This window comes from Canis lupus, chromosome 17 (assembly GCF_003254725.2).
Source record: "Canis lupus dingo isolate Sandy chromosome 17, ASM325472v2, whole genome shotgun sequence".
Classification (NCBI taxonomy): Eukaryota; Metazoa; Chordata; class Mammalia; order Carnivora; family Canidae; genus Canis; species Canis lupus.
Genome location: NC_064259.1, coordinates 58376937 through 58399904, shown reverse-complemented (window position 1 = coordinate 58399904; position 22968 = coordinate 58376937). Strand labels below are relative to the sequence as shown.

The 22968-nt window shown below is 38.4% G+C and overlaps 1 protein-coding gene across 5 annotated transcripts in view; it reads right to left on the bottom strand.

Annotated features, from left to right (window-relative positions):
• Positions 1-22968, bottom strand: part of LOC112664066 (Golgi pH regulator) — a 61454-nt gene that overhangs the window by 18565 nt on the left and 19921 nt on the right. For 3 of the 5 annotated variants that reach the window (XM_025453264.3, XM_049095619.1, XM_025453268.3), the window contains 4 exons: positions 20956-21076; positions 19951-20031; positions 4208-4317; positions 1295-1401 (listed from right to left, as the gene is read on the bottom strand). In XM_025453264.3, the coding sequence (XP_025309049.1) occupies positions 1295-1401; positions 4208-4317; positions 19951-20031; positions 20956-21076 (419 nt within the window). The remainder of the gene's footprint in view (positions 1-1294; positions 1402-4207; positions 4318-19950; positions 20032-20955; positions 21077-22968) is intronic. The other 2 variants (XM_049095620.1, XM_025453265.3) reach the window with 1 other exon arrangement.

The following is a 22968-nucleotide window of genomic DNA, read 5'->3' as shown; positions in this document are numbered from 1 at the left end:
TGAAAAACCCACACGTGATATTAATATTAAAATAATACTAGTGGGCAATATTTATTACTTGATGCTTACTTTAAGCCTGATACTAAGATAAACCCCTTACATACATTATCTACTTTAATTTTTATAACAACTCTTATATGTTCTATTATCTTAATTTTACACATGAGAAAACTGAGGCTTACAGGGATTAGATAATTTGCCCAAGGTCACACAGCCAGTGAGTTGGGGAATTTAGGCCCAGGTCTGTCTTCAAGGCCCATGTTAACTTCTATCTTATATGGCTATTCCTATGAAGTGATCCTTGAAAAGTATAAAAATAGTTCAAACGAACTTAACTAATAGATTTTGCTTATTTATTTATTTATTTATTTTTTAAAAAAGATTTATTTATTTATTTATTTATTTATTTATTTATTTATTTATTCATTCATGATAGATGTAGAGAGAGAATGAGAGAGGCAGAGACACAGGAAGACGGAGAAGCAGGCTCCACACTAGGAGCCCGGCGCGGGACTCGATCCCGGGACTCCAGGATCGCGCCCTGGGCCAAAGGCAGATGCCAAACAGCTGAGCCACCCAGGGATCCCCCTAGATTTTGCTTATTTAAATTGTATTTTAGTTGTAAAGTTACTTCTTACAATTAGGTCACTTCTTGCTCTGGATCCTTCCTTCCTTTCCCTTCCCTTCCCTTCCCTTCCCTTCCTTTCTTTTTAAGAGAAAGAGAGCTGAGAGGGTGCAGGGGGAAGGGCAGAGGGAGAGAGGGAGAGAGGCAGGGAGAGAGAGACAGAGAGAATCTTGAGCAGGCACTACACCCAGTGTGAGCCTAATAAGGGGCTCATTCTCATGACCCTGAGATCATAACTTGAGCCAAAACCAAGAGTCAGACATTCAATTGACTGAGCCACCCAGGTGCCACTTGATCTGGATCCTTTAAAATATGGCTAGATCATGGCACTGCTCTTACAATATTACTAATTTATAAGGGAATAAAAAGCAATCAGAAGAGTTATCATATTGACCCTGAATCAGTAGAAGTAGTGTGTGCCACCTTCTGATGTTGAAAAACCTCTCTTGACTACCCCAATAATTTCTATTATTGAGAGTGTTCCAGTAAGAATTTTGCTACGGGTAGGAGCAATGTCATGAAGAATGCTGACTCCTAATGCTTCATGGCTGATACTAGAGCTATGAGGTCTCTCTTGCACAGCTTGGCCATAGAGGATACTAAATCTAAATCTTGTTCTCTTTTCAATCATACTGGTAAAAACAGCACTTCCATTTCCTTAATCTGTACCTTGGTAGCATATAGATCAGCTGTTTCCAGAAAAAGCTGCCTGCTTAGTTCTTCCAAAGCATCCACTTCCTGTTGAATAAGAGTAAGATCTGGCACAAAATGGGCATCAAGGTTTAAATCATAAGGAAGTTTCAAGAAATAGCAATGAAGAAAGCATATGCTTTTGATTTCTCCTAGAGTAATCCTAGAAACTACCTATTTATTCAATTTCCTGCTTCACTGGCCAACAGTACTCCTTCAGAGCAATTTTCCCAATCTCCAACACAGGTGTGTAAAACTTCTCCAGCAAGAGCATTATCAAACACATACCACTCAGTTTTTCACTAGTTCAAGTGGCTCAGACAGATGGTTCTGTTCATTGTTGTTTTTCTTTGATTTGGTTAGAGTAAGTCAAATATAACCTTGAAATCTCAAATAGTTACACAGGTAACTATAAAATAGCATAGTTTTTCCCTAAAATATCTGAATAAATATATTATTAGGAAAGGGAATTAACATTACTGAGTTCTAATACAGGCTGGGATTTATAAGCATGACCCTGTTTGGTTCTTACAGACATTATTTTCTATTATTCTCCCAACAGTCTCATGAGATAGGTGTTATCACCCATTTTGTAGATAAGGAAAGCAAAACTCAGAGTCAAATAACTTGCTCAAAGTCATGAGGCTAATAGGTGTGGATGCAAAGTCAGATCTGCCTTCCTCCAAGGCCTGTTCTTTCCATTACACTAATGCTACTTTGCAAAGAACTCAGTGAGATCCTATTACTTTCTCCATTTAGACTTGACATATTGTTGCTAAAATAGCTTAAGCCTACTTTGGTTTTTATGGACTTTTAAGTAATAAAAATATTGAAGATAGCCCAAGTTGGAAGATCCACTTTGATACAAATCCTCCCTACTCTGATTTTTCTCACTAGAGGCATACCCCATTTTGTTGCCCTCCGCAGATTTTTTTTTTTTTTTTTTAAACAAATTGAAGGTTGTGGCAATCCTATGTTGGGCAAATCTATTGGCACCATTTGTGTCTCTGTGTCACATTTTGGTAATTCTCACCTTACTTCAAACTTTTTCATTATTATTATCATTATTATATTTGTTATGGTGATTTATGATCAGTAATTACCACTTACTGAAAATTCAGATGATGGTTAGTATTTTATACACACACACACACACACACACACATGGGATATATATATATATATATAAATATAAAATATATATAAATATAAGATATATATATATTTTAAAGAATGCTATTGCACACTCAATAAGATATGGTATAAGCATAACTTTTATATATACTGGGAAACCAAAAATCTTCATCTGAATGCTTCATTGTGATATTTGCTTTATTGTGATGTTCTGGAACCAAACCTGTAACATCTCTGAGGTATGTATTAGGTATGCCAGTAGTACTCAAATTACCAAGTGCCCTTCAGCTCCTTTCTCAGTAGTGGCTGCTACTCGCATGGTCCAGGCAAACAACAGGGTGTAACTAAGTTTCAAGTCTGCCTCTCCCATGATTAGATAGCCAGCTTTTTGAGGAGAGAGAGTATACTCTATTCATCATATTTTTTTAAAAGATTTTATTTATTTATTCATGAGAGACACAGAAAGAGAGGCAGAGAGAGGCAGAGGGAGAAGCAGGCTTCATGCAGGGAGCCCAATGTGGGACTCAATCCCCAGTTTCCAGGGTCATGCCCTGGGCTGGAGGGGGAGCTAAACCGCTGAGCCAGCCGGGCTGCCCTCTATTCATCATTTTATCCCTTAGGATTCTGCCTGGAAATAGGAGACGTGAAATAAATGTTTTTGGATTAAATGCATTCAATGTAAACCTTTTTTTCTCTCTCCTAGTCATGTTATCCTGTCTTTCTTTGGTCTAATTCTTATCTACTTTTGACACCAGAAAGATATGCCACAATTTATAGCAAGAACAGATTATATCCTTTTCTTCCAGTTGAAGCAAAAGGGAATTTGTGCTTCCTCAGGCCAGAGAAAGAAGCAAGAATATGCTATCTTACACCAGCACCCCCCCCCCCACCCCCCAATGCCCCAGAGTTTTGACTTAAGAGCCTGGTAGGGGCAGCCCGGGTGGCTCAGCGGTTTAACACCACCTTCAGCCCAGAGCCTGATCCTGGAGACTCGGGATCAAGTCCCACGACGGGCTCCCTGCAGGGAGCCTGCTTCTCCCTCTGCCTGTGTCTCTGCCTCTCTCTCTCTTTCTCTCTCATGAATAAATAAATAAAATCTTAAAAAAAAAAAAAAAAAAAGAGCCTGGTAGTCACAGAGAGATTTTGTTACTCTATTTAGGCATCAGTTTTTTTTTTTTTTTTTTTTCTGGCATCAGTTTAACACTGCAACCAGCTGGGCCAGGACTAGTCCATTAACCCAGTCTCTTTGATTCTTTAAATCAAAAGTCACTGAAGATACAGCGCTGCTTAAAATGTGTTTAGAAATACTGACTGCTTTAGAAAACAGGTCCCTACCATCCCATACATACACAAACCATCCATTTTAGGGACCCATTGTATGTGTGTGTGTGTTTTTAGCCATTGTGTTTTATGCTGCTTGTTCACACCTGGGAAACAGAATAGTGCAGGGGAAAGAACCAAGAGGAGGCCCTATCTTTGCCACAAACCACAGGGTGACTTAATTTCTCTGGGTCTATTTTCTTATCTATAAAATGGAAAGAGTGACTTTTGGGACTTTTTTAGCTCAAGGACAATGGTTTTATGATCTTTTAGGGGTATTGGAAAGATGACTCTGTATTTCCTAAGCCTAGCCCTGCCCAGCTGGACTCTGATGCAGTCAGGTACCTCAGGAGAGACCACCCCAATACTACTTTTTTCTTCTGGCCTTGGTCCAGAGTTGAGAAAAAAGAATCAAACAGAGGGATAAATAAAGGATACTTTCACTTCCTGGTGCTGAAGTGGTAACACTTTTTATCATTCCCCAGAATCCTGATGGTTTGTTATGCACCTCCCCCTTCTGGAACATAGTTCTCCGTGTCATTGCCATCCTGAAATGAAAGAAAAGATAAAACCTCAGGAAGGGAGCTTGGACCCTCATAGTCTATTCTCATCTACCTTCTAGTCTCATAACTACCCCTTTCTCTTGCTGAGCTGTTCAGGAAAGAATGCAAAGTCTGAAGTCCTGCTTTTCCACTACTCACAGCGGAGGGGAAACTACACACTCCCAAGCAGCAATGTGGCCTAGGCAAAGGAGCACAGAATTTGGAGAAGACAATAAATGTGGAGATTGGCTCTAACTGAGAAGCTGTGAGACTTCAGAGTTTCTATTTACTCATCTCTGGATGGGTAATCATAAGAAATCATGTTGTCAACTACAAAGCATTATGTATATTTTAATAACTATTACCATTATTTAAGGACAAAATAGTTAACACACCTAAAGGACCAGGTTCAGATAGGAACTAAGAAATGTTTTCTTTCCGGGATGCCTGGGTGGCTCAGTGGTTGAGCATCTGCCTTTGGCCCAGGGCGTGATCCTGGAGACCCGGGATCGAGTCCCACATCGGGCTCCCTGCGTGGAGCCTGCTTCTCCCTCTGCCTGTGTCTCTGCCTCTCTCTGTGTGTCTCTCATGAATAAATAAATAAAATCTTAAAAAAAAAAAAAGAAATGTTTTCTTTCCTTTGCAAAAGCAGACAGAAGAACAAAAAGTAAATCCAGCAAAATCACATGCACTTAGTCTCTTCTAAAACATCATTCTCTAATGCTATCCCTTCCCCCCACCAACTACTGAATAAGCCAAGAAACTTACTATTCCTTCCTCTTGTCCTTTCAGTGTATGGAGGCCTCACTGCCTCAGTAGCAGTTGCTGGCATGTTCCAGCTTACCGCACTGGTGTTAAGAACAAGGTCCTTGAGGGGGCACCTGAGTGGCTCAGTGGTTGAGCATCTGCCTTTGGCTCAGGGCGTGATCCCGGAGTCCTGGAATCGAGTTCTGCACCAGGGTCCCTAGCCTGCTTCTCCCTCTGCCTATGTCTCTCATGAATAAATAAATAAAATCTAAAATAATAATAATAATAAAAGAACAGGGCCTTGCAAGGGCCTTGCAAGGAAAAGAAAGATTTCTTGTACATAATAAATGGTTACTTCAAGGGTGTAGTGGGTCACGGCCTACCAGCCTAAAATAAAGCACGTGAAGTGTAACAGAGAAGTAGAACTAAAGAAAAACTGAACTGAAGATAGAGATTTTTGGGTGACATGAGAGATAAGTGGCAAGGAGGAAGAAGCTGCATTAATATTTCCTGTTGGAACCAATGTAAAATAATACCAATGGTACCAAATAGTATTTTGTAGGCTGATTCTTTAAGCCACAGGTTAAAATGATATAAATAATAAAAATATTAGGTGTAGGGATCCCTGGGTGACGCAGCGGTTTGGCGCCTGCCTTTGGCCCAGGGCGCGATCCTGGAGGCCCGGGATCAAATCCCACGTCGGGCTCCCAGTGCATGGAGCCTGCTTCTCCCTCTGCCTATGTCTCTGCCTCTCTCTCTCTCTGTGACTATCATAAATAATAAATAAAAATTAAAAAAAAAATATTAGGTGTATTGGGCCATGCTGACTTAACTGTTTCCTCCTCAAAATGACTTTTGCCTGGATACTGAGTGAATGAAATAGAGCTCTAAGTTTTAGCTGTCTTTTTCTTTAATTACATACATTCATTGTAACTCAGCATTGTTGGAAATGTAATTAACAACTAAGAAGAGGCTCAGGCCTGGGGAGATTCTGACTTGGCAAGACTCATAACCCTTAGTTTTCCCATCTTCATAGGTAGAAAAGCTAGAACATGTGTATGAAAAGGAAAAGGTTCTATCTCACTTGCTTAAAGGTTCACTTCAGTTTACCCTGCTGGATTAAAGGAGAGGCACTGGGGAGAGAGAGAACAGAGACCCATTTCTATTATCTTTAGTTTTAATGTCTACAGTACAACAAACGCAATGACCAGCTGTGGAGTGGAACTGGTTGACTATAAAAAGGTGACTGACACTGTATCATGGCCCCATAACTGGCAGCAAGGTATAATCCACTCAAAGTGAAGATTATCCACACAGCAAGCATAACCTTGTTTTAAACAACTGACTTTCACTTTTAATTTCATCACTGAACTCTGAATCAATTTTGTTCTTATTGAAGAAGTTGCAGATGAAAATTAATATCTATTTTTAAAAGAAACAGTAACAATATCAAACTTCCTGAGATATGGTTAAAAAAAAAAAAAAAGGAAAAAAATAGTATGAGGTACCAGAGAAGTTGGTAACTTTTATATTGAACTTTTTGTCACTATCATCACTACCTCCACCTACTGTGATCATCGTCCCTATTGCCTCTTTATAACAAGGGTAGTCCAGATTGAGAAATTATCTATTCATTATTAGCTGAATGCCATTAAAAAACCCCACAGTCAGGAAAAATACATGCACCTGGCTGAGGTTTGGTGGTAGCAAGTCAAGAGGCTTGAAAAGGTCTACTGTGGTTTAACCATGCCCTTCTATTGTTTTCTCACGGAAACCAGAAAAGTAGGTATTTAGATATTACTCTTCTTTTTTAATTAAATATTTTGAGATCACTGTAAATTCACACGTGGTTATTTTAAAAAAATAGAGAGATCCCAAGTACCCTATACCTAGCTTTCCCCAGTGGAAATATCTTGTAAATTTATAGTATGTTTTACAACCAGGGTATTGACTCTGGTAGTCAAGATAAAGAAAGTTTCCATCACTACAAGAATCCCTCACGTTGCCCTTGTGGAGCCCATTTCCCCCCTTCACCTCCAACTCTTCTTTAAACACCCAGCAACCACAAATCTGTTTTCCATTTCTAATTTGCCCCTTCAAAAATGTTACATAAATAGAATCATATAGTATACAACCTTTATGGATTGGCTTGTTTTGCTCAGCATAATTTCCTAGAGTCATCCAGGCTGCTTTTATTGATAGTTCATTCCTTTTTGTTACTCAGTAGTATTCATGGTATGGATGTGCCACATTTTGTTTAACCATTCATTCATTAAAGGATATCTGGCTTATTTCCATTTTTGGCTACTATAAGTAAAACTGCTATAAACATTAATGTACAAGTTTTGTGTGAACATAAGTCCTCATTTCTCTGGGATAAATGCCCAGGAATGCAATTCACTGGATTGTGTGGTAGCTGCAGGTTTAATTTTTAAAGAAACTGCTAAATCTGATCCAGAATTACTATTACTACATTTTAACCAGCACTGTATGCGTGATCCAGTTTCTCTGCATCCTTATTAGAATATGGTGTCATCTATTTATTTTAGCCATTCTAGTATGTGTATATTGGTTATCTTGTGGTTTTAATTGCATTTCTGTAATGGCTTATGATGTTAAAACATCTTTTCATGTACTCAATTGCCATCTGTATATGCTCTGTAATGAAATATCTGTATGTCTTTTGCCCATTTTCTAACTGGACTTTTTTTTTAACTCTGTATTTTGAAAGTTCTTTATATACTTTAGGGTTTTTTTTTCCAGATATGTAGTTTGCAAATATTTTCTCTCAGTCTGTAATTTGTCTTTTTATCCTCTGAGCACAGTCTTTCCCAGAGCAAAAGTTTTTAGTATGGATGAAGTCCAATTTACCAATGTTTCCTTTTATAAAGTATGCTTTTGGTGTCACAAACTCTGCCTAGCCCTAGATCCCTATGTTTTTTTTTTCTCCTAAGTTATAGTTTTACGGTTTAATTTTTGTATGTGAGATTTATATTACTTGTTTTAAAAGAAACCTATGGATGTTCAATTGCTCCAGCATCATTTGCTGAAGAAGCTATATTTTCTCCATTGAAATGCTCTTGTATCCTTGTAAAAAATTAGTTGGGCATACTTATGTTGGTCTGAGTTCTCAACTCTGTTCCACTGATACGGCTATATCTCTGCCAATATCACACAGTCTTGATTAGTATAGCTGTACAGTAAGTTCTGAAATCAGACTGATTCTTCCCATCTTGTTCTTTTTCCAAATTTTTTTAGTTATTCTAGTACTTTTGCCTTTCCATATAATAGAACAATTTTGTGTAGATCTACAAAAAATCTTGTTGCTATATGTTAAACCTGTGTATCAATGTGGAGAGAATTAACATCTCTACTATTTTGAGCCTTCCAATCTATAAACAGGTTATGCCTATTTATTTATTTATAAAGATTTTATTTATTTATTCATGAGAGACACAGAGATAGACATAGGCAGAGGGAGAAGCAGGCTCCATGCAGAGAGCCCAATGTGGGACTTGATTCTGGGACTCCGGGATCACACCCTGAACGGAAGGCAGATGCTCAACCACTGAGCCACCCAGGTGTCCAGCCTCTCTATTTAGATACTTGATTTCTTTCAACAGCATTTTATCTTTTTCAGCATGTAAGTCCTGTACATGTTTTGTTAGACTCAGCTGAGTAGTTCATTTGAGTGAATGTAATTGGTATTGTAATTGATACTGTATCGAACTGCCAGTATAAAGAAATACAATTTATTTCTGTATATTTATTTTGTACCTTACACTCTTATTAAACAAACATTAGTTCCCCTGTATATATCATTCTTTTCTTGTCGCTTTCAAGATATTTTTATCTGTATCTTTTAGCAGTTTGACTATAATGAACCTCGGTGTAGTTTAGTTTTTATCCTAGTTGGGGTTCTTTAGGCTTTTTGGATCTGTAAATTAATGTTTTCCGCCAAATTTGGGAAGTTCCTGGCCATTATTTCTTTACATGCTTTTTTGCTTTTCTCACTCTTTAGGACTCCAACTCCATGTTGAATTGACTTTGTTTTATACTGAGATACTGTGCGTTTTTTCCCAGTCTTTTCTCCCTCTTTTCTTCAAACTGAATAATTTCTATGGATCTGTCTTCAACTCGATTCTTTCTTCTACTATCTCAATTTCTGCTAACCCTATGTATAAAATTTTCATTTCAGTTACTGTACTTTTCAACTTTTGAATTTCTGTTTTCTTTTAAAAATAGTTTCCATTTTTTTTTTTGGAATGCTTTATTCACTAATATTATGCTTTCCTTCATTTCTTAGAATTTATAATAGCTGCTTTAAGTCTATTTGCTAAATCTATTACCTGGGCCCACTTAGTTAAGTGTCAATGAACTGCTTTTAATCTTGTATATGGATTGCAGGGCTCCATTTCTTTGTATGTCTAGTAAGTTTTGGCTGAAAACTTAACACCGTAGATACTATGTTGCAGTACTATGAAATCTGTTTTGTTTTTCTGAGGACTTTGTTGTTGTTGTTCTAATAAAAAAGTTAACTTCCCTGGGCTCAAGCTGTGAAATGGTCAGACCTATTGTGTGCAGCAACTAATGTCTACTCAGTTTTTTCAGCATCCAGCTGCTCTCTTTTTAGCTTGATTCTGGTGGTCTCTGCTGAGCCTGAGCAGGTTAGTGGTCAACAAAGAATCAGAAAAGATTTTATAGTCAGATTTTAAGGCTTATCCCTTCTCTGGTCCCTTTGTTTCTAGGGATCTCTCCAAAATTTCTAAATGCTTTGCTAGTTCTCATATTTGAGGGTGGTTGTGGCTAGTGCTAAAATTTTATCAGTGAATATATTTTTGCCCCATCCCTACAAATTTTCAAAAGAGAACCTAAAAAAAATCCCAACTCAAGAGTACAGGTTAAGATTTTTTTCTTCATAGTAATAGCATGCATTAAACTTTTACATGTTATAATATTCTAGTTTTTTTTTTTTTTGTAAGTTACAAACTGAAAAATTATAACTTCAGAATTTGTGGGCTGGAAGGAATCCTAGAGACCCTTTAGTCAACCCTGTCATTTTATGAGGAAACTAAGACAGTCTAGTATTTGTTCAAGATCACTTAACACGCTTATTATAAAGTGTCCAGTTTAAGTTCTTTTCATTATACCATGGTATAGTTGCATAGCTGTATTTTCTATCTTCCAGAAAACCAAAATTTCAAAATCATATTAATATTATTTGTGAATATAAACTTTAATACCTAAAACAAAAGCTAAAATACCTAAGTCAACAGAGAAACAAAACAATGTAACAGATGACTTAATTCTCTCAACCTGAAAAAAACTGAAGGTTTTGATCACTAAACCATCATGTTCTTACTAACTGAACAAGGTGTTTGATGAATGTTTTCTAAATACTATAAACCTCATCTTCTTTTTAGTGTTCCAAGCGAGAACACAGCGTGCCTCTTTCCCACCCTCATTTTCAACTCTTTTGCACATAACAGATGTTATATTTCTTATATGCCATCTCACTATGGCCCTCTGCTGTTACATTAAAAATGGTTTTCTGGCCATTACTCCTCTCAACTATGAGTGTTGTGAAAATAGTTTTTCTAGTATGAATTCCAAGGGCCCCAGTGTTGTCATGTTAGCTGCCTATCTGCCCTGTTAGCTCCACTGCTGTGCTAAGTGGGCTAACACCTGGCCAAGTTGGGAGGCTGACTCTTCTGAGAGCCACTCAAATTAATGAGATCTACTGCAGGACCACAAACCATCCCAGATTCTGACTAGACAAAAACCTATAGGATACATGTATGGATCAAGGCCAATTCCCAACCACAGGAAAAGAATTCCTAACCATTATGATGAAATGGCTTAAAAAGTACACATCCAAGGAAAAGGTTGAAGATGGCGATAGAGGAAGACCCTGAACTTACCTCCTCCATAGACACACCAAATCTACACTTATTTATAGAGCAATTCCTCCTGAAGAATAACTAAGGGTGACTGAACAGCTTCTGCACAAAAGATAGACCACATAGAGAATGGCAAAACAAATGGAGACTCGGTATTAAAGGGAACCCTCCACCCCCAATGTTGTGAAATGTGGGGTTGGGGAGGCTGGGCAGGGGGAAGGAATAGTACTAAAGGACCATTAGCAGATTTGTCTGCCTTGAGGCACAGAAAAAAAAGCTGTGGTTTAGAATAGCAACAAGAATATAAAGGAGCCAGCTCTAGAACCCTACCAGACAGCAGGGGAGCTGCTGGAACTACCTCCGGGTGGGAGGGGCTGGCAAGCACCACAATTTATGTTCCCCCTCCACCTTGATAGTACAGATAGAAGCACTATCTGGGCACCCCAGTCAGACTCACTCACTCACTCACCTCAGTGAGTCCCAGCTGTCCCACAAAGGCAGCCCCAAAACAATGCACATTGGGACACCCCAGCCAGTGTTCACTACAGTTCCAGCCATCTCACTAGGAGACACAGGTGCAAAGCACCCTAGAATGCTCCAGGGCCATACCAGTTCAGCTCCAGATGGTTTGCTGGAGCTCCCCTGGTGCAGAGTACTCTGGGACCTCTTGGCTCACAGATGCTTCAGTCCAGCTCCAGCTTCCCTGCCAGGGCACTGACTGTGTGGAGCACCTTGGGAACCCCTGGCCTGTGCCCGCTTTAGCTCCAGTGGTCCTGCCAGGGCACCACTTGAGTAGAGCATCCTGTCCTGTGCCAGCCTTGGCTGCAACCACCTGTCAGGGTGCTTCCTGCATGGAGTGCCCTGGGACACCCTCACTTGCACTCATTTCAGCTTCAGCTGTCTTGCCAGGGCCCTCTGTAGAGAGAGGCCTAGGACACCCCCCTACCCCCCCCACACCCACTTTAGCTTCAGCTGTCCTGACAAGGCACTGTCTTTGCAGAGGCCCAGGACCATCTTAGCCCACACCCACTTCAGCTCTAAAAATCCCACCAAGGCAGATGCAGAAGAGTGCTCCAAGAGCCCCTGCCCATGCTAGTCACAGCTCCAGACAGTCAACCAAAATTACCAGTTACACACAACCTACAAAGAGGGTGACCATTCAGAGGAGCATTCTCTTAACTTTAGGAGAAGTAGCTGTTCCATCAAATTCACAGAACAAAAACAGAAAGGCAGGCAAAAGGAGAGAAAGAAGAATATGCTCCAAACTAAAGAACAAGACAAAACCTCAGAAAAAGAACTAAATGAAATGGAGACAAGCAATATGCCTGATAAAGAACTTGAAGTATTGATCATAAAGATGCTTACCAGACTGGAGAGAAGAACTCAGTGATAACTTCAACAAAGAAAGAAAATATAAAAAGAACCAGAGTTGAGGAATACAATAATTAAAACGAAAAATATGCTAGAGGGAATCAACAGATTAGTGGATGCAGAAGAATGGATTAGTGATCTAGAATATGGTAATGGGAGCCACCTAAGCTGAATGGCAAAAAGAAAAAAGAATTAAAAAAATAAGGGCAGGTTAAGGGATTTCTTGAAAACATCAAGAAAAGAAACACTCACATTATAGGCGTCGCAGAATAAGAGAGAGAGAGAGAAGAAAGGGCAGAAAACTTCCCTAGCCTGGGGAAGGAAATAGACATTCTGGTCCAGGAAGCAAAGAGTTCCAAACAAGATGGACCAAAGGAGGTCCATACCATGACACACTGTAATTAAAATTTCAAATATTAAATCTTAAAAGCAGTAAGAAGCAAAATATACAAGGGAAACTCCATAAGGCTATCATGATGCTGATTTCTCAGCAGGAACTCTGCAGAACAAAAAATGAATGGTATAATGTATTCAAAGTGCTGAAAGGAAAAAAACCCTACATCCAAGAATACTCTACTTGGCAAAGTTATCATTCAGAATTGATGGAGAGAGTTTCCCAGACATACAAAAGTTAAAGTAGTTCATCATCACTAAATTGGCCTTAGAAGAAATGTTAAAGGGACTTCTTTAAGTGAAAAAAAAAGGCCCTCCCTAAATAGAAGAAAATGATGAATATAAAGATATAAAACATGACAACATATACATAAAATGGGGGTGGGGAGTAAAAAATTTTCTTTTAGAATATGTTCGAACTTAAGTGGCTAGCAACTTAATACAGGTTGCTACATACTTGGGATGTTATATATGAACCTCATGGCAACCACAAAACCAAAATGTATATGAGATAACCAAAATATAAAGAGAAAGAAAGCCAAGCATACACTGAAGAAGGTCATCAATCACAAAAGAAGACAGTAAGAGATGAAACAGAAGAACTACAAAAATAGCCAGGAAACAATGAACAAAAGGACAATAAGTACCTACCTATCGATAATCACTTTAAAATGTAAATAGTGTAAATGGTTGAATCAAAAGACATAGATTGACTGAATGGGTAAAAATAAGACAAGACCCATCTGTAGGCAGCATACAGATGGGTTACTTGGCTTACTTCTGACCCAAAGACACATACAGACTGAAAGTGAAGGGCTGGAAAACATATACCATGCAAATGAAAGAGCGGGGTGGGGCTGGGGATGGGAGATGGGAGGAAGCCAGGGTAGCAGTACTTATCAGACAAAACAGACTCTAAAACAAAGACTTTAACAAGAGACACAAAAGGGCATGATAATGATAATGATAAAGAAATCAATCCAACAAGATATTACAACTGTAAATATCTTTGCACAGAACATTGAAGCAACTCAATACACAAATGTTAACAGACATAAATGGAGAAAGTGACAGTAATATAATAATACTAGAGAATTTTAACACCTTACTTACATTCAATGAATGGAATATCTGGGCCAAAAATCAATAAATAAACAATATTTCTGAATTAGACCAGGTGGACTTAACAGATACACACAGAGCATTCCACCTTAAAACAGCTTAATACACGCTGTTTTCAAGTGGACATGGAACATTCTCCAGGATAGATCACATGCATCTTTTCTGACTGCAAGGTATGAAACAAGATATCAATCACAAGAAAGCAACTGGAAAAAACAGAGACACATAATGGCTAAACATGCTATTAACCAACCAAGGTCAATTAGGAAATCAAAGAGGAAGCAAAAAAATACATAGAGTTAAATGAAAGTGGAAAAACAACCATCCAAAATCTTTTGGATGCAACAAAAGCAGTTCTAAGAGGGATATTTATAGCAATATAGGCCTATCTCAAGAAATACGAAAAATCTTAAACACTTTAACCTTACACCTAAATGAACTAGAGAAAGAATAAACAAAGCCCAAGTTTAGTAGAAGGAAGGAAATAATAAAGACCAGGCAGAAATAAATGAAACAGACTCTAAAAAATGAAAATAGAAAGATAAATGAAACCGAGAATTGGGTCTTTGAAAAGGTAACAAAATTAATAAACCTTTAGCCAGGTTCATCATGAAAAAAGAGAGAGAAAGAGAGAGAGAGAAAGAGAGAGAGAGAGAGAACCCAAATAAATAAAACCAGAAATAAAGAGAACAACCACTGACACCAAAGAAATACAAAAAATTATATGATACTACTACAAAAAATTATATGCCAACCAACCAACTGGACAACCTAGAAGAAATGGATAAATTCCTAGAAACATACAATCTTCTAAAACTCAATCAGGAAGAAATAGAAAATCTGAACAGATCAACTGCTAGCAACAAAACTGAATCAGTAATAATAATAAAAAAAAAAAACCTCCCAATAAGCAAAAGTCTAAGACCAGATGGAATCACTGGTGAATTCTACCAAATATTCAAATAAAAGTTAACTATGAAAACTATCCAAAATATAGAAGAGGAATAAAGGCTTCCAAATTCATTCTGCAAAGCCAGCATTACCCTGATACCAAAAACACCTAAAGACACTACAAAAAACCCCACAAAACTACAGGTCAATACCCCTGATAAACATAGATGCAAAAATCCTCAACACATTAGCAAACTCAATTCAACACTACATTAAAAGGATCATTTACCACAATCAATTGGGATTTACTCCAAGGATGCAAACACAGTTTAGTATTCACAAAATCAACATGATACACCGCATGAACAAAATAAAGGATAAAAATCATATATTCATCCTAATAGAAAAGCATTTGATAAATTCAATACTTGATCATAAAAACTCTCAACAAAATAGTTTCAGAAGGAACTTATCTAAACGTAAAAAAGGTCATATATGAAAAACCCACAGCTAACCTCATATTCAATGGTGAAAAACTGAGAGCTTTTGCTCTAAAATCAGGAAGAAAACAAGGATGCCCACTCTTAATCAGTTTTATTCAACACAGTACTATAAGTTCTAACTGCAACAATCTGACAAGAAAAAGAGAAGTAAAAGGAATCCAAAATCATAGGAAAGAAGTAAAATTATTTACAGAAAGAAAAACTAGTCCTATTTACAACTGCACCAAAAAATAGCAAAATACCTAGGCAGTAAAAACCTGTACTCTGAAACCTATAAAATACTGATAAAAGACATTGAAGAAGACAAACAGATGGAAAGATATTTCATGTCCACTGATTGGAAGAATTTATATTGTTAAACTGTCCATATTACCCAAAGCGACCTACAGACAGACGCAATGACATCCCCATCAAAACACCAATAGCCTCTTTCACAGAATGAGAACAAGTAATACTATAATTTGTATGGAACCACAAATGACCCCAGATATCCAAATCAATCTTGAGAAAGAACAAAACTGGAGGTATCACAGTCCTAGAGTTCAAGATATACTACAGAGCTACAGTAATCAAAAACAGTATGGATCAATGGAACAGAATAGAAAGCCCAGAAACAAATCCACACTTAAATACTCAATCTATAACACAGGAAGCAAGAATATACAAAGGGAAAAGATAGTCTCTTTGATAAAGGGTGCTGGGAAAACCTGACAGCTACATGCAAAGAATGCAGCTAGACCACTTTTTCACACTATATGCAAAAATAAACTCAAAATGGATTAAGACCTATATGTGAGACATGAAACCATAAAACTCCTGGAAGAAAACACAAGTGATAATCTCTTGGACATTAACTTTAGAAATATTTTTCTAGATATGTCTCCTCTACTGAGGGAAACAAAAGCAAAAATAAACTATTGGGACAACATAAAAATAAAAAGTTTTTGCACAGCAAAGGAAACCAATAAAATAAAAGACAACTTACTGAATGGCAACTTACTGAATTGCAAATGATGTACCTTATAAGGGGTTAATATCCAAAATATATAAACAACTTATACAACTCAACATCAAAAAGACAAATAATCTGATTAAAAATGGGCAGAAGACATGAAGAGACATTCTTCTAAAGAAGACATACAGATGGCTAACAGATACATGAAAAGATACTCAACATCACTAGTCAGGTAAATGCAAACCAAAACCATAATGAGATATCACCTCATGCCAGTCAGAATGGATACAATAATAAGAGTAACAAGTGTTGGCAAGGATGTGGAGGAAAAAGGAACCTTCATGCACCAGGGGTGGGAATGTAAGCTGATGCAATGACCATAGAAAACAGTATAGAGTTCCTCAAAGAATTAAAAGCAGAACTACCAGAGGATCCAGTAATTTCACTACTAGGTATTTACCCAAAGAAAACAAAAACAATAATTTGAAAAGCTACATGCACTCCTATGTTTACTACAGTATTATTTACAGTAGCCAAGGGGGAAGCAACCTAACTGTCCATCGATAGATGAATGGATAAAGAAGATGTGGTATACACACACATACGCACACACACTATACCCACAGAGGAATATTACAGAGCCATTAAAAAAGATGATACCTGGGGATCCCTGGGTGGCTCAGTGGTTTGGCGCCTGCCTTTGGCCCAAGGCGTGATCCTGGAGTCCTAGGATCGAGTCCCACATCGGGCTCCTTGCATGGAGCCTGCTTCTCCCTCTGCCTGTGTCCCTGCCTCTCTCTCTCTCTCTCTCTCTCTGTGAGTCTCATGAATAAATGAATAAAATCTTTAAAAAAAAAAAAAAAAAGATGATACCTTGCCACTGGCAATAACATGGATGGATCTAGAGGGTATTATGCCAAGTGAAATAAGTCAGACAGACAAATACCGTGTAATTTCACTTCTATGTGGAGTCTACAAACAAAACAAATAAACATATGAAACAGGAAAAGACTCCAATACACAGAACTGGTGGTTGCCAGAGGGGAGGGTGATGGGGGTGATGGGCAAAATAGGCAAAGGGAATTAAGAGGTACAAGTTTCCAGTTATAAAATAAATAAGTCATGGAGATGAAAAGTACAGCCTAGGAAATATGGTCAATAATATTTTAATAACACTGCATGGTGACAGATGATAACTACACTTACTGTAGTAATCATTGCATAGTGTATAGAATTGTTCAATTACTGTAGTGTATACTTTTTTTTTTATAAATTTTTATTTATTTATGATAGTCACATAGAGAGAGAAAGAGAGAAGCAGAGACACAGGCAGAGGGAGAAGCAGGCTCCATGCACTGGGAGCCCGACGTGGGATTCGATCCCGGGTCTCCAGGATCGCGCCCTGGGCCAAAGGCAGGCACCAAACCGCAGCGCCACCCAGGGATCCCCACTGTAGTGTATACTTGAACATAATGTATGTCCACTATACCTCAATAAAACATTTTTTAAAAATGTACATCTGGGGTCCATGGGTGGCTCAGTCAGCTAAGCACCTGCCTCTGGCTCAAGCCACAATCTCAGGGTCCTGCTCAGTAGGGAGCCTGCTTCTCCCTCTCCCTCTGCCCTTCCTCCTGCTCCTGCACGCTCGCTCTGTCAAATAAATAAATACAATCTGTAAAAAATGTACATCCATACTTGACAGGGGTCATTCATATCTTTACATTCATCTCTCCGTATGAATGCGAGAAATATAGTAAATGAGAGAATAATCCCAGGAACCAAAATAGTATTATTCCTTTATAATTATCTGTCAGTATTGAATAATGTAGCTCTTACTGTTATGTCTTTTAAATCTACATTCACATTTTTATGTAAAATAAGCCGTATAGAATGAATGTAAACAAAATGCAAAGAATAAATGTATATACAACATGTGTATTTACTTTCAATATCCTAGTACAAATGTACACAAGTGGAGACAAATAATGAGCTGGCCAGTCTGGCCCTCTTTATCTTCTATAGTCTATTGTTACCTTTTTACATTAAGCCTTCTTTGACGTGACTATGGAGATTTTATTTATTTATTCATGAGAGACAGAGAGAGAGAGAGAGAGAGAGAGAGGCAGAGACACAGGCAGAAGGAGAAGCAGGCTCAGGCTCCATGCAGGGAGCCTGATGTGGGACTCAATCCCTGTCTCCAAGATCAGGCCCTGGGCTGAAGGCAGTGCTAAACCACTGAGCCACCCAGGGTGCCCAAGACTCATGCAATTTAAAACTTCTATGCCACTGTTTTTATTTGGGTAATAGAACTTTATTTGTTTATTTATTTTTTTAAAGATTTTATTTATTTATTCATGACAGACACACAGAGAGAGAGAGGCAGGGACACAGGCAAAGGGAGAAGCAGTCTCCATGCAGGGAGCCTGACATCGATCCCGGATCTCCAGGATCACACCCTGGGCTGAAGGCGGCGCTAAACCGCTGGGCTACCGGGACTGCCCGGGGAATACAACTTTGAAAAAAGCACAGTAATGAGCTTCATGAAAACAGTAATTTATTATATTTTTTTTCTCAAAGATTTTCTTTATTTGTTGGAAGGGGGCATGTGAAAGAGAACACAAGCTTGGGTTGGGGAGGTAGGGTGGGGTGGGCAGAGGCGGAGGGAGAAGCAGGCTCCCTGCTCAGCAATGCACAGCTCGATCCCAAGGACCTGGGATTGTGACCTGAGTCGAAGACGGATGCTTAACAGACTGAACCACCCAGGTACCCCGGTAACTTATCTCATTCCTCATTCTATCTCTATGAGTTCAGCATTTAGTGCAATACCTAGCATAAATTAGGCTTCCTATAGTTATTAAGAGAATGAAAATACATGAATGAATAAAGACAAAGCACTAAAACCTAATGATTGTCCCCCAGAGACTATTAGTAAGTTCAATAGTTTTCCTTAGCTCTGTACTGTTCACTATTCTAAGAGTTCTACATGTCAACTTATTATCTCCATTTTACAGATGAGGAAACCAAGACATAAAGTAATTGCCTCAAGGCCACACTAAATTGTGGGCCAAGGATTCAAATTCAGATAGTCTGAATCTACAGCCTAGGCTGTAACCCACTGTGATACAGATTTCTAGAAAAGGGGCAGCCCTGGTGGTGCAGCGGTTTAGCGCCGCCTGCAGCCCAGGGCATGATCTTGGAGTCCCGGGATCGAGTCCCATGTCAGGCTCTCTGCATGGAGCCTGCTTCTCCCTCTGCCTGTGTCTCTGCCTCTCTCTCTCTCTCTGCATCTCTATGAATAAATAAATAAAATCTTAAAAAAAAAAAAAAAAGATTTCTAGAAAGGCCACTCTAAAAGCATACACTGTAAAAGTACTTCTTAAATGATAAAAATGACAACAGCTAAAAGTCTTGAAGGATTTTTTTTAAGTAGTTGGAGAAAAGGAAGTTGAAAGATTGATACTAGGCATGGATGCAAAAGCTTGTAAAAATGTAGGACAATAGACTTTAAAAGTATCCAGTGAAGAATACCTTCAAATGTAAAAGTTATTTTAACAGTTTATCTCAAGAGAATTTATCTAAAGTCAGGAAATAGTGGAATTTGAAAATTTCTTTCACGCAAGACTAGACACTAAATCTCTGATGGTACCTTAACTTATAAAAACGAGTACGATGAAATTCCCTGTTAGCCCTAATTCAAAGTCATGTTTTCTTGTCGAAAAATTCTAAGGACAAGTTTTTTAACGTGTTGACATCTTACCTTTTCTTTTTGCTGATGATCATATCCATGGTTTGGAGCAGTCGCCGTTCCAGGGCTACAATATCTGCATCAGTCACATTTCTATAAGAAGCACAAACTGTTAGCAGTTGTTTTGGGATCCATCCTTGGGCATAATAAATACAAAGCAGCTGGAGAAACATATCAACCTCAGTTGTTAGTAATTCAAGGACCTTTTTCTAGAGAATTTAAGCAAAAGCATTTTTGCTTTTTATAGACTATAAAAAGCAAAAATGCTTTTGCTGTCATTTTTAGTATATATGCTGCCGAAGTGAGCACTGCTGTCATTTTTGAGAGCAAAAAGTTTTGCAGTCTCAGGGCAGTGGAAGGTAACTGGCTCTCTTATGGTCTTTCTTAGCTTTGATCCAGTGACACTTACGATGTACATATAAGAACACCTGCAATTTGGCATATGGTCTTCTACTTTCTACTTTTAGGAGGAGCTGATTTACTGAAGTAGGGATTAGCTAACATTGCTGTCCACAAGAAATGTGCCTTTAAAAAGTGTAAGAGGAAGTAAAGAGGATCTGATTGAAATAACTGTTTTTTTAGAAACATTTTTTACTTTAGAGAGAGAGAATGTGCATGAATGCTTGTGGGCTTGGAAAGGGGCAGAAGGAGAGGGAGAATCTCAAGCAGACTCCCCACTGAGTGCAGAGCCTGACAGGGGGCTCGATCTCAATCTCATAACTCCGAGATCATGACCTGAGCTGAAATCAAGAGTTGGACGCTCAAAAAACTAAGCCACTCAGACACTCTAAAATAACCATTTTAAAATCAGTGAATGTAGGACAATTAAAGGGCAAACAATCTAAGTGATAAGACTTATTTATTTTGAGAGATTCCTAGGACAATGTCCATAGGACAGAGCGAAAGAATAAAAAGGCAGTGTCACGGATCTAATATTTAAGTATTAATGATGATGGCATGATAGGACACACGTATTCATGAAGTAATAGGAAAAAAGAAAAGAGACATTCTTTTTACCTAAGGAAGTAGGACATGTAAGTGTATGGGCAGTTGACAGCACCAAATCCCGAAAGAAGAGCCATGAGAGTCACGCCAATCACACCTACTCGGCTGATGAGCTGTTCTATGGACAAAATCCCTAAAAACATCAAAGCACCTTAATGTCAGGTGAAAAAGACAAAATGGCACTGCAAGAGGAAACATCACAGAAATCAACCATTACATACTAAATAAGCCAAATTTTTTATTAGCAGTATGTACATCGTCCATTATATATGTATAAAAGTCTATTGATTTTCCTCCTCTCCCATATGCTTCCAGAATCATCTCTATTACTGGGTGATGGTAATATTAAAATAATATTTGTCAAAATACTTTTTGACTGTTTATTTACTCAAGGTAGTGTCAACTCTAACAAAACAAAGTACTTTTAGTAAAAGTTGGGCAAAAAAAATTAAGGAAAGTAAATCTGCTGGAAAAGTATAAATACCAGGTAATCCTTTCCATTATACTTACCATCAATATATACATTTCCCCCTTAGGTCATCATAAGCTCTTTAGGTCTTATGAGCTTATTTATTATGTCTTATTCATTTTTGTCAATAAACATATAAGGCATCTAACAAATGAGCTGAATACATACATGAATGAGTATTTTCAAGGCAGACATGTGAGTTTTAAATTATCAGTTGTATTCTAACTATCACTTGTTTCCTATTATTTGAGAATGCTGAAAATTAGTAGTTAAAATTCATGCTGTTGATATTTGGGATAAACGAGAGAAAGCAATGCTGAAGAAAAAGCCAGGAAGTTTGGAATCACAGGACAAAACTAGTTTTGTTTTCACTTCCTATTTCTAGGATGGAATCCACTTCAGCATTATCCACTCTGGCCTAACACCAGGGCTGCCGTTCAGGAATTTTGTTAGTTTGAAATTGAAATTCCAACATTCCAGTCCTCCGGCTCCTGTGTTTCCACTACACCATTTCAGAGATCTTTGTGACCTCTGGTCTCTATGGTCTTTTGGTTTTTCCTACCTTCCATTTTTTTCTTCATTGAGCCTGAACTCCACACTTGCTTGCTTCAACTCCTCTCATTAGGACTCTGTCTTGACTCTCCTCCTTCTGAAGCGCTGATCCTGAAAACTCCCAATCTTGGATCTATCTGACACTCCATCTTCCCTGCGTCTCTGCCTGAGCTGCTAAAACTGGTAGAATGCATTCGGATATTGGTGCTATTACAGATTTATGGTCTTAGTCTTAACAGAGCTTATGACACTACTGAGGAACCCTTTTCTTGCCCTTGGTCAGCCATCTCTTCCCACTCCCCTCAGCAGATAAATTAAAAAAAAAAAGATTATTTATTTTAGGGGTGCCTGGATGACTCAGTCAGTTAAGTGTTCTGCCTTCAGCTCAGGTCATGATCTTGGGGTCCTGGGATCCAGCCCCATGTCAGGTTCCCTGCTCAGCAAGGAGTCTGCTCCCTCTGCCCCCACATCCTCACCTCTGCTCGTGCTCTTGCTCTCAAACAAATAAATAAATAAACAAAATCTTAAAGTTTTTATTTTAAAGAGAGAGAGAGTACAACCATTGGGTGGGAAGGCGCAGAGGGAGAGTGGAAGACAGAATCTCAAGCAGACTCGAGGAGTGCGGAGCCCCCCTGAGATCATGACCTAAGCTGAAATCAGGAGTTGAATATGTACCTGACTGAGTCGAATATGTACCTGACTGAGCCACCAGGTGCCATCCGCCCACCCCAGTAGATAAACTTCATTTTCCCAGTCTTTGCCCTCCTTAGCTAATGTCCTTATTACAGAAGTCATTAGACATATACTCTCTTCACTCTACTATACTCACAACTGCAATCATCCTCCCAACTTGTTCCCTCCTAACAAGAGTAAGCTTGAGCCAAGAAGCTAAGACTTCTCTACTTGTGCTTTGATCTTATTCCTTTTCTACCTCTTCTAGAATCTTGTTCCATCACCTGTCCTCTCTCTTTTATCTTCAATCTTTTCTTCCTTGCTGGTTCTTT